Here is a 13,552-nt window from a genome sequence, read left to right as displayed (position 1 = left end):
ACCTTTCCCTTTACGTCGACTTGTACGATAGAATCGCCACCACTTCCGGATCCTACTGGCCTGCGCTGCTGTGGCTGTTTTTGTTCGGGGGTGATGGTACCGATGATCCGCCGAACAGGTGGCACCGGAATATCACCGCTTCCGGTGGTCTTGGTCGATGAGGTATTTGAAGACGCCGTAGACCCAGCGACTGTGCCTTTGACAGCTGCCACAGTTGCCAAATGCTTCTGCTGGAACTTTTTCTGCACAACGTCGTATAATATATGATTGTAGTAAAATATATTATTAAAATACTTTGTTAGACACGGCCCTATAATAGAATGTCAGCTTGACATTTGATTGATCATAATATATATTCGTTAGTTTATAAAAAGGGATTTTTAGTAATTATTTGATATTATATTAGCTGCATAAATATTAAGTATATTGAGTTATATAGCATTATAATATGTGACTAACCATCGATCGACTACATATTCAGTAGGTCTAATTATAATATCGATATGCTAGTATATTATATACCTACTCAACTCGAATCATATATTTGAAATTTACTGTTATAAAAGACAATAGTAAGTATTTATTATTTTAACGTTTATTATTATGATAAAAAAAGAGACAATATTAATTTATAAGCTATATAAATTATAAACTATATGCATGCTGACGTATAATTTTTTTAAGTGGTTACAACTGAATTAGAACAAATTTTCGACAACAAGAAAAATATAAATTTGAAAGCTTAAATATACATTTTAATTATCTTGCAAATGATACCATATTATTGTCTTTGCTAGTTGTTGAAAAATAAAAAGTTATGACAAGGCGGTCATTACTGCTGCTACTATAGCTAGTACAATTTTAAAATGAATAAAGCATCAATTATAACTTATAAATTATAAATGATTACTGATGTAATTTTATAAAAATATTATTATAATATGTTTTTGTTATCTGCAGGGTGATAATGTCATATCGGACAATACTGTTCTGCGTATTGGCTAAAAAATTGGTAGTAGGTAAGACAACTTAAATGTAAATTGTTCTTTCTAAACGACGGAATCGCATAAACAGAGGGGCATTGTATTACTTTATGTGTCAGTAGAAGTGTCATAATGTATCTTATAAGACCATGTATCTATTCTGAAGCAAATTTACAATAAATCATATAGGTAGACCATCAGCCCGATGTCACCGTCACTCACTTGCATGTCTATCAATCTCGATTGCTGTTGACCAGTCGCCACCGGTGCCCGCAAAGGTGACGATGCCATGATCACGGCGATCTACTTTGTCTACAGCAGTGATAGTGTCTTTCGTCGTCCTCACCACCGTTTTGCGCAAGTGCTTGTGCAATGAAAGCTGTTTGAATTATCTTGGATGGAGTAGTCGCCGAGTTTCGTACTCTACATAAATCATAACACACGGATAGGATTAAACACAAATTATTGTTACCGCAAAACAAAAGAAGTCCGTTACTCGAAGTTTGGTCAAATAACAAGTTCGGTTAAATGTCTAAAGACTAGAACACTGTATATTATAACCGTATAAAACTGTATAACCTTGAAAAGTAAAATTGACCACGCTATAACTTATTTTGTAAGCTATATAACCCTATATAAACGCTATATAGTATATATACATATAATATGCCCACTGCCCTTATAATCGATGAAACAATACAATTTTTGTCCTCAAACTACAGAGATTGGATAATCCATACTGATCAAAAATATATTGTATATAATAATATATAATTGATACTGTATTATTTACCCATATAATGTAAAATATAATAATAAAATAGATTAACTTACGACCTAGTAAGGCGCGGTGGTTGTATTAAGTCACGAAATGTGTTCAGAGTATATCATACACGTATTCTGACCAACCGTACTCTACTCAGTCTACTCACAGTAATCAACCTACTAAGAAATCTACAAACCACTATAATGGTCATAGTTTCCGGGCTTAAGATTTATAAAAAAAAAATAATAATAAAGTAACGCAGATGATACAGTTATTTTTGTTTATAAAAGTTGAATACAGTAGTGAGCGATGCCGATCCAAAACTTTGTTCTAAACAGTCTTTTAAAAATAAACAAACTCGCAATGCATAGTTCTAAACTATAATCTCAATAATAACCATTTAATTGATAATATTTTATATATAGCAAAGAAGAAATATAAAGAAAACATACTATACGGATACCCTATATGAGATACTTACACCCACTCCTGGGACATACAGAAATCTAATAAATTTTATCAACGAGGCTGAATTCCACCATATAATTTAATATTACGCTACCTAAGGAAACAATATACATTTATAAAATAGCAATTTAATGTAATGCAAATCCGACCTATTTGGCTATTTCTAATATAAATAATGAAACTCCGGCTAATAACCCAAGAGGCGATGCTTTAAAATTAATAAAAATATATATCTATAGTATTTATGATTCACATTTTCTTTATAATTTTTTTTTATACCTAGTAAAATTTAACAATAAACATTTTTTTTTAAAGTATGATTGCTCGGACTGTCGGTCTATATAGTCATTAAGAAAATAATTGCATTGGATTCTTTATGATTTCCTCGCATATGCCTATATATACCTATAGTTAAGGCGCCTGATGCCAATGTTATTTTGTCCTCAAAAATACAATTTATACGGGAATAATATAATATATGATCCTACCCTGTAGAAATAACCAAATTTGATAATTTTCATTTAGGAGAATATTTTTCAGCCCATATCAATTTTAATTTTCAATATTTTAATCTCAAACTTAGTAATAAGTCTTTAAAAATATAATAATTCTTAGCAATTTTTTTTTCAAATTATTTTGTACCATTATATAAAATCAATTAAAAAATCTGAGATCGATGCGGGCCGTAGTATGTTGTTTTTAATCAATTAAAAAGAATATTCAGTTTTCAGCGAGTTATGATGCATATTACAGTGAAGTCATATTTTGTCCGCCGAAACGAAGAAGTAAATATTTTATTGTTTGTTATTTAGTGATAGGTAAACCGCGAGTGCGTGAGCATTGCTCATATATCCCCTTTCAATTTACCACATCATCATCATCATCACATATAAGATATAACGCATATAACAATAAGAATAACGTATTACGTAATACGAAATAGATTAAATATTACTGATATTATTATCAGCGCAAAGCGTAAAGGTCGGGCCATGGGTTTTCTGCCGTGATTACTTCGTGTAGAAATTGCATACGTTATTTAAAATTATTTATTGTTTATTACTTCTTACATAATTGTAAGAAGTAATAATAAAAATAATATACTTTTTTTCTACATTTTTAAATACATACAATATAGGTAATATAGAGTTTAATTATATACCTATTTATATTATCCTAGCATCCAACAACCACAGCATACAGAAAAAATATTATTTGCTGTTAAAATTTTGATTGAAATAATTATTGAGGATTTTCAAATGATTAACAATCAATAATTGAGATTAAATATTGATACTTATCGGCTATCAATAACCATACATTTTTCTAAGGTTGTCGGATATACAGCTAATTTGAATTTGGCATGATCGGTCGATAATAATCTGCCCACTTTGGAATAGACAGCAAAGCATTCCCTCTTCTACTAAATTATGTTCATATAAATATTGAATACAATTATTTTAATATAGCTATAACGATTTATATTCAAGAAATAACCATAACCGTAATGTAACAGAGATACATCGAGTTCATATGGTGGCGGTGTTGGTAGTAGTGTTCAGTCATAATTGTATGGTTAATTAGTTAAGTAATTAATATAACATTGGTAATGACTATTATTATCGTGATGAACGGAATAGATATCATGCAATTCCTTTTATACCATTTATACCACCAACGTCATATTAATGTATTATTATAATTTATAGGGAGTTATATGATATGGGTATAAACAGGTAGGTATCTACGTTGGCGGCCGTTTCCGACGGAATGGAATATTTTAATAATTTATATCCTACTTTTATAGTAAATAATTTATTCATAACAAATAAAAACGTATCCTGATAAAAAAAAAAAAAAAAAAACCATAGAGTATAGACACTAGACACTATAATTAATATGCTAAACTTTTGGAATGAAGTATACCAAGAATTAAAAAAAATATATAGGTATCTAATAAATAAGTATAATTTTTTAATTGGTTTTATTAAAATAACACTGTTGACTGTTGTCTATCGTCAGTAGCTGATATTAATAATGTATGCGATACATCATACATATATAATACCATAACTCGAAAGTTATTTATAAGTTATAAGATCGGTAGCATTGCATTTAAAATATGCAAAAAAAAAATTGTATTTAAAAAAAAAAATTAATTTATTAACTATATCAGTTTATTTATTACAGAGTTGATAAAAAACATGATTTAAAAAAAAAACTGTTTTAATCGTTTAAAACATGTTTTTTTTAAATGATTTTTTTCAACTGTTTTAAACATGATTTCATCGAGTTTAAAACAAAATATGAATTTTGCTAATGAAATTTGCATTTATTTGCTGGATGAATAACTGTCAAAATTATTACAGTAATATTGAAGTCCAGCGCATATGGAGGTGGTAACTGGTCAGTCATTTTTGAATAATATTTAATGATCATATTATTGTTGTATACTTATAATTGATATAAAAAATATTTTAAATGTAGCGCAGACGACAATTTATATTTAAAAAAAAAAAAAGTAAAAAATGTTAAATAGATCAAATGTTATTGCAATTGTCAGTTCAAACATCCTGTATAAGTAACAATTAGAAAATTGTATACTTTATTCATTTATTGGTATTTGTTCACTTAAAATATGTCAGTTACCAATAATATAACCTAACACGATGTGACATTCCGATGTCTATTTACATTGGATACCATTAGAATTAGTACAGCTATAATTTTTATTTTTATTTTTGTTGGAGGACAACTAATTATTAATTATTATGTTATTTATTCTTACCTATGTCATTTTATATTAATTAGAAGATTTGTTATGAAATGTTATTTCAAGTTATATTAATAAATAATAATACAATATATAAGACATAATAGTCAATTTTATTCATCTTTATTTTGATTAAATTGTTTATTTATTTCCAATTTAAATTATATAAATTATCATGAATTATCAATTATATTTTTCTGTTTTAAACAATTGTTTTTTTTATGATGTTTAAATCATTTGTTTTAAACGTTTTAAATAAAACCATGTTTGATTAATTTAGATATTTTAAAAACATGTTTTAAACAAGTGTTTAAAACAAAATGTTTAAAATATCTCAACTCTACTTTATAATACTGTTAATAGTATATACCAGTAAATTCCAGATAACTATTATTATTTTTATTTTCAAAAATGATTATCTATGAATAATGCGATAAAAAAACAGGTTGAATAATAATAACAATATAAAGCCATCTTGGCGAATGCCAACAAAAATATAGTATTATCAAAAACTAATTAGTTTTATCATAATACTTAGGTATCTATTTTCCACGGGACAAAATTACAACTTTTTACAAATTTTTAATGAAAGAAAATACTTATGTTAAATAATTGAGTTTAAAATGCATAAGGTAATAAAATACATGTTTTTTGCAAATATTAAATGTTGGACAATTAAGAAATAATATATGCAACTTTTTTTCTAATATTAAAAGAAATATTATGTAAAATTATGCATTTTAAATTTTAGCGTTTTATCTCATCATTGCATGAAATTTGTTTCTTGCTTACAACTATATAAATAAAAAGCACATAGAAAACATTCAACTATTACCAATTATTTCCTAATCATATGTTATGTATTACGCTTACTTAATATACTCGTATATATATATATTTTTTTAATGTAGGTTTAATTTGGTGTTGTTCGATGATTAATAATGTGGCATAGCGAACAATTAAACATGTTTATTACAATATAACCTAAAGGCGATATATAACAATATATTATTGTTTTTATTACTGAAGTTTTACACCTTTAAGCGCATTTATGTTAGAGCCCCTATTACAATAGTTGAACTCAGGTTAACCCATCGAATTTGGCCGGTAAAATCAGTGGTTCAAGCGTAACCGAGGTTTAAACTATGATTGTAAAACAGGCCCTTAGTCGGATTCATGCAGGGCTCAACCGTTGTGAACAAAAAATATTACGGGCGTGGCAGACTCGACGATAAGTTTAAATGGTAATGAATAATAATCCATTTGTCTTGCTTATCACTTATATTTGTACAATAATATCAATTTAATTTAAATTGAAAATTTAATTTTTTTTTTTAAATTTTTCCAATACATACGTAATACTTGACCGTGATGGGAAATAACCTTTTTTTTCATATACCCTCTGCAGTAGAGATGTTTCACTTCATCTGCATGTAATATTGCACCACTCACTTTTTAAGTTATAATAACGTTTTGTAGTTTTATTCAAGAGAGACTTGATATAAAAAAAAAAATTTTAAAAATACGAAATATTATAGCTTGTAAACAATTTATTGGTGCAAATTTATGAAATATTATTAATCATTAGTTAAATTATTCACAAGAGTCAAGACTACAGTTTGTTTAAAAATATAAATGGTTTTATTTATCAGTTTCCGTACAACTGTACAATAATAATTATTATTGTCCAACAGTTGTTGTTATCTGAACTGACACGATGGAAGTTTCTTTAGTGGATTTTGACGATGACGCCGTGCATGAGTTATTTGTCGAGTAGGTATACCTATAGTATACAGTAGCAGGATTCCGGTGCGTAACGCTTGCGCGATTTTAACAGAACGTCACGCATCGTTGTCGTAGTACGTCATATTATTATTATTGTGGTTATTGACAACTCTGCATTGAAGAAAACAATACAAATAATACGATAATAATACAAGCATAAAAGGGAGTGCAAATACCATATCAATACTGCTATGGTTAGTTTAATCGGATGACTGTGTAATATATTTTAATTGAACTACAATTATTGCAATGTAATAAACTATTAAGTATATTCTATATAGTTTATAATATATGTACCATATATGGTGTAAATACGATAAAACAAGTTTGAAAAAAATGTTCTTCTAGTAGTTTAGTATAATATAAGGATGATGTCGATACTCGATAGCCTATAATAATCTATAACTTTTGGTATCTTGGTTAGGTTAGGTTAGGTTAGGTTAACTTTTACATCTCATATTATAATTTAAAATGTATTTATATCATCTGTTAAATTATTTTTAATTATATATACCTATTACCTTGTTCTCTAATGTATAACTTGTCATAATATCTGTTAATCTAGTTGTAATTGTTAATATTTTGTTCTCAAAAACCATATGGCATTAAAACAAAAAAATGATTTTATGATACTAAAATGTATAGTACCTACCTACCTACCTAACTACACCTGTTAAACTGCTTCTATACTATTGAGTCGAGTGGTACATATAATATTTATAAACTATAAATGCACCACAGAACGAAAATGATTTTTGATTGGGTTGTTACGATTTACGACTAGATTGAAATCAACAAATTACTTATTTCATCAATTTACTTAGACTTTTTTTTAAAACAACCTAATCAAGAAAATTACATTATAATATTATTATAATATCACATTTTCTTTATTTAACTGTTAATTTTTTTTTTTTATTTAATGTCATAAATAGTATAATATCAAAAGCAAATATTCAGAATAACTATGATGGAAATTAATTTAAAAAAATGTAAAATCACATAACAATAGTTAGATAGGTACCTGAGCAAGTTTTATAATATTTATTATACCTAATTAGTAATGGATGTATCCAATTTTTTGGTAAAAATGGTAACGCTAATGCAAATAATGGATATGTTCAATAATTTGATAGAATCCTTTAAAAGTTAAGAAAAATTCAGAGTACATTTGATAGTAGATACCAGCTATAGGCAAAGCTGGGAAAATATTATTGATTGACTTAGTTAATACACATTTTTTTTCAACTTTTTATTAATTAAAATTTAATTTTAGTTTAAAACACTTAAACATTAGCTTACTTTATTTTTTTTAGTTATTCAGTACTATATTGTAGCTATAACTATAGTTGTATATACATTATCTACTTAATTATATTAAATACTTCATTTTAGATTTTTGTCTTTAAATTAAAAAACAATTATCACTATTAAGTATTAATTATCTGAAATGTTGTTCGACATGTAAACGAAGTCGATTGAGATTTAAAAATTAAATTGGAAACAAAATAAATTAGATTGGAAATTTAATTTGTTGATTCGACCATATAATTAAAAACAATTATTTTTTATAAAAATAAAAATTTAATCAACTTTTTAGTTCAATAATGCCCACTCTTGCCTATATAGGAATATGAAATAGAAAATGTCTGTATTTCTTTTGTTTTAAAAATAAAGCCATCAGCTACACTACTGTACCGGACCTTTATGATTAACACATTATTATGAAATATAGGTGACAGAGTGAGAGTAATAATGGTGGAAAAAATAATTTTAGTCATATACAACGGTGATAAGAATCGATTGGTTGTCAAGCAATAATAATAACCTACTAGCCCTTTATAATGCGTGACAGAGTCGATAATAATTTATTAGTACGAGTATATTGCTGACTGAATTAATAGGTTGTTTCAAAACTACTTGGATATGTGCGTTCAAATAATATCGCTTTCGATTGTACGTTATATGCGACAAAACCGTATTGCCGATCGTATAACGTTATAACACTTTAAAATACATTATATATAGGTCCATTGAAATCTATTACCATTTGATATAATAATATGTACCTAACTTACCTACCTACGCTTCATTCGTATTATATAGGTAGGTACGCGTAGAACAGAGCTGCAGATGCACACATCGTTTCTGGCACGACAAATCTTATAGGTACTATGCGTTTATATCTTATTGTTAATATACCTAAGCGTATTATATATTATATTATTACCCATTCGGCTGAACTCGATCTCTATATTATCCATCGATCGTATATAATATCATAAACACCATGCCTCAGTGCAAACGGTTTTCGTTTCGCCTCCAACGCAGCCCATACGCCCACGTACAACAGTATTATTATAATATTAAAAATTATTATCGTACGATCGACCGTGTCGGAGGTAGGTGTACTGTCATACCGATGATTTTATGTGAGCGCTTATACACTTTTGCTGATTTTTTGTGGAGGCGGCAGCGATAGCGCCCTAACTTAGGATCGCCGAGGACGACTTCGCCCACGCCGTCACCTCCACCGCCCGTCGACAAAGCCGAGTCATTGCCACTCGCGCACAACTACAACAACAACACACTCACTTATAGTCACTTCGCGCGTAAGTTGTGACGGCCGATGTTGGTGTTATAGTAACGACGACGATATTATTATACACACACGCACACAAACACGCACACACTCATACAATATGCGAATATTTCATAAAAAATTGAATAATGACACACTCGCAAGAATCGATCATGTTTCCAACCCCGCCAAAACGACCTTATATCACATATTTTGTGACCATCACCCCCGCAGCCGACCAAGTCATCGATCGCGCGTGCCCGAGTGTGCTCTGATTTTTAATAGGTAAATGATAGTATACTATAATATTTATATACATAATAAATTAATAAAGTATATATTTTGGTAACGCAGACGTACCCTAAAATTACCAAATACGTCTTAGTATTGTCTAATATCATCACGTCCTTGTGTTTTATACTCGAAAATTCAAAATGCCTGTAGCTTTATAAAACTATATATCCTTCACGTCTTTACGTAACAATATGACATATGCTGTCAGAGGGGAAGAAACTGGGAAAACAAACCCATCACTGCTTATATATTTTTATTATTAAATTCTATTGAACTGTTTGTGGCCCTTAATCATTGTCAAAAATAACATTGAAAATATCATGAATAGGTGCATTATTAAATTTATGAAGGTGAAAAGACTAAAGGTTGTAACAATTGAAATTATTTTTCAAAAAAGTTGATACAAAATTATTTAAGAAAAAGTTCGAATGAAGATTGGTCTTATAACCTTACCAATTTGAAAATTTTTTTAAGTGATACATATTATAATTTATAGTTTATTAATATAACAATAATGTTAATCATATTTTTAATAGTGTTATTTGCGTTTAAACCAATATCATGATTTTTAATACACTTTTATTAGTTATAAGTTAGAATTTCATTTCTCTATTCTTGACTATGTTGGCGTGGATAAGTTAAAAAGTGTAGCTAGCTATTTAGCAACATAATCAAACAACTGGTATATGAGGCACCAACGCTTAGAATATTTCTGTACTCCCAAAATAAAGCGTACCTAGACCTTTGGTATTCAGCACCTATACAAAATTTTCAAAATAGGTACATTTTTAAATTTCTGCTAAATGTGCCAAACTATGCGAATTAATTAAAATTCTAAAATTTTCGCACATATTTTGAAATTTTAAAACAAAATATCTACACATCTACCATCGTTTTAGGTTAGATTATTTAAATCTGTAATTTGAAAACTACACCGGAAAGTTGTCTGGTTCCTGGACGGCTGGACACGCCTATATATGGCTATACGGAATAACCATACTATATTGTTATTAATGTTGATTAGTGATGTAGCACGCGGCGTTAAAGTAATAATAATAACAACCAACAAAACTGAATTAATAAATTATTATTATTAAAGGCGGCATCGACCGGCCGACAGTAGCGGTGGCATATAGTGTTTGTGTGCGGGCGAACGGGTGGGCTGATGTGCGTGTACCCCAAATAGTTGTAACTATATATTTACTAAATTTATGAGCGTATTATATAGTAATATACACGATATTATTAAAGTATTCCTACGTCTATATATACATAATCGCATTATAAATACTAAAATACATATCATTAAGTGTAATGTGTAATGGCTTTAGTGGCTTTATAATAGGTACTATGCACATGATATAATTTAAATAATATTAATTACGTACGCTACTCATGCATGACTTATTGTTTCTACCTAACAAGCGTATGGCACATCAAATTTTTGTTAATCAGAATCGATGATGTATTGTTAGTTGTGATATTAGAGGGAATCAACATATTATTAAATGTATAGGTAAAAATATAACGTGAAGTTGAGCGTTAGTTGTTTTTCAAAAATTTAATTTTTAAACAAGATGTATGAGTATGTAAAATCTTAGAAAGTAAAAATGCTTGTATGTAGCTTAAAAATTAAAATATTGAAAAAACTGACACTTATGCATAGATAATGTTTGTGCCTTCAAATTTGATAATAGGTCAATTTTCTCAGTTTTATTAAAACTAATATCACACAATCGACTCTGATTTTCGAGGATTTTATATACAATATATTATGACATAAAGTTTGTAAGGTGGATACAAATAAATACACAAGCATAAGTGGTAGATGACTTCCTCTTAAGGCTCAGTTAAAGGTATGTTAAACATATTGGATTGTCATGGAACAATATCAATAATGAAATAATAATAATAATAATAAAATTAATAATGGACAAAAGTCAGTGGGTATATGTATTTTAAAAACGCTTATAAATACAAACAACAGAAACATTTAAATTCAATTGACTACATAATCGACATTTATTATTTTAATTATTTTTTTCACAGTATTAATCTTATACAATCATTTATATAGTTATACCATCCAAAAGACACTAATACTATATTTGATCATAAAATCATGATTTAAGAAGAAAAATCTAACTCTTATAATAAATTTCGATTAAAACATCAAATTTATATATACGGTATATTAGTTTATATTATAGTTAATCAGAATATTATTTTTGTGAGTTCAGAAGTATATTTCAATTCTTATTTTAATTGAATTCACTGTCATTAGTTTCAATGAAATGATTATATATATTTAATATATATTTCCTTCAAAATTCCTTTAAAATACTCCAAAAACTAGAATCTCTACTCGTGATTACAGTATACAGCGACCAGTGAGAAGTCATTTTCAACCTTAAAAAGACTTAAGAAATCTAAAATATTCAAATGGAGAAAACAGTTTTCAATTATTTTATCATATTGTTTAACACTAAACTTAAATACATTTCACTTTTTTTGTCATATGTATCTAAAAATTATTTTACAAAGGTGGTGACCCAGTAATCAATATTAATTATGTTATTCTTATAAGTAGATACTACGTACCTACTTCTAAAATAACTATTAATTTATAATTTATTATGATGAAATAATAGTTGAATAGCAAATAACAATCTAGTATGTGGGCTAAGTATTTGTTTTTATTAATTAATGTTTTATTATTTCCATATAAAAAATGCAATATGAAGTGTTGTTTACTCAAAAATCAGAATATAATAAGCGTACTGAGTGTAAAATTCTAGTCATCAAGCCCGGATTAAGACATTTTGAGGCTCAGGGGCCAAAATTTTAAATGAGGCCCTAGTACGAAAAAAATTGTATATATTATTATATACCTGCCTATTATAATAAATATTTATAAGTACATAGTAATAAATAATGAATAATTCCATAATGTATCACTTTATTAATAATTTATAATTTACAAGTTTTTTTTCTTGCTTTTGTTTCACAAAATTCTTTAATAACTGTTTCATTATTTATATTTTTAAGAATGTCGTTTTCAGATGCCAATATCATAAGCGCAGTCAAATTTTCTTGATTTAATGTTGACCTGTATTTATTCTTGACTCTATTTAGTTTTGAAAAAGCTCTTTCGGCTGAACAGTTAGAACTGGGTATGGTCAAATAAATTTTAAGTGCAATATATAAATTGGGAAAGACATCAATTTATTTATTTTCATTAAACCATTTCCAAAGATCAATCATACTAAAATGTTCATAGTCTTCAATTGATGGTCTGCATAAAGAAAAATACTCTTGAAACTGTTTGATTTCATTTTTTATGTAAATATCTACATCATCCTTGTAGGTCAAAATAAGGTTATCAATACTTTTTTCAATATCATTTTCTTCATTAATTGTGTCTACAATTGGAACACACAACTTTGTAACAAATAAAAAATTGTCTGAAACAAACTTGTAAGCTTCAATTCGTTTGTCTAATTCAGAACAAAATGTATCAATGATTATGTTGTGGGTTTCAATTCTAAACTTAACACCACCTTGTAACATAGAATTATTTAAACGATGGAAATCTATATTTTTTTCTGATGTTCTTCTTTCTTCATCAATTCATCATGGTAAAGACGATTAATTTCTGGACCAAGTTCAATAACTTTAATTTCATAATCCACACTACTATTTCTTAAATTTGAAATGTAATTTTTCAACGATTTTAGTAAATTCAACGCGTTCAATGGGTCACGCAAGAACTGTCTTGCAGGTATATAGATGTCTTATTAGACCTATAACCTATAAAATTTAATCTATTCTGTGGTAGTACCTAAATTGTGTATATTAATCTTATGAATTATTACAAGAATTAAGAGGTTTATGTTATTTGA

General features: G+C 27.8%; 1 protein-coding gene across 3 annotated transcripts in view; it reads right to left on the bottom strand.

The window, feature by feature from the left end:
* The window catches only part of LOC107164011 (uncharacterized), a 40,757-nt gene that overhangs the window by 23,803 nt on the left and 3,402 nt on the right, over positions 1–13,552 (bottom strand). For 2 of the 3 annotated variants that reach the window (XR_001506044.2, XM_015511674.2), the window contains exons 2-3: positions 1,206–1,406; positions 3–242 (exon numbers count right to left, since the gene is read on the bottom strand). Coding sequence is in view for 2 of the 3 variants with exons in the window: in XM_015511674.2 (XP_015367160.2) it covers positions 3–242; positions 1,206–1,274 (309 nt within the window). In the remaining variant the exon portion in view is untranslated. Of the gene's footprint in view, positions 1–2; positions 243–1,205; positions 1,407–6,345; positions 6,528–13,552 lie in introns of those variants that run through there. The other variant, XM_089218070.1, reaches the window with a different exon arrangement.

This window comes from Diuraphis noxia, unplaced genomic scaffold (genome assembly GCF_037042655.1).
Source record: "Diuraphis noxia isolate RWA-SAM2 unplaced genomic scaffold, SU_Dnox_SAM2 contig0001, whole genome shotgun sequence".
Lineage (NCBI taxonomy): Eukaryota > Metazoa > Arthropoda > Insecta > Hemiptera > Aphididae > Diuraphis > Diuraphis noxia.
Note: the sequence above shows the minus strand (reverse complement) of the source record. Positions and strands in the feature narration are given on the sequence as shown.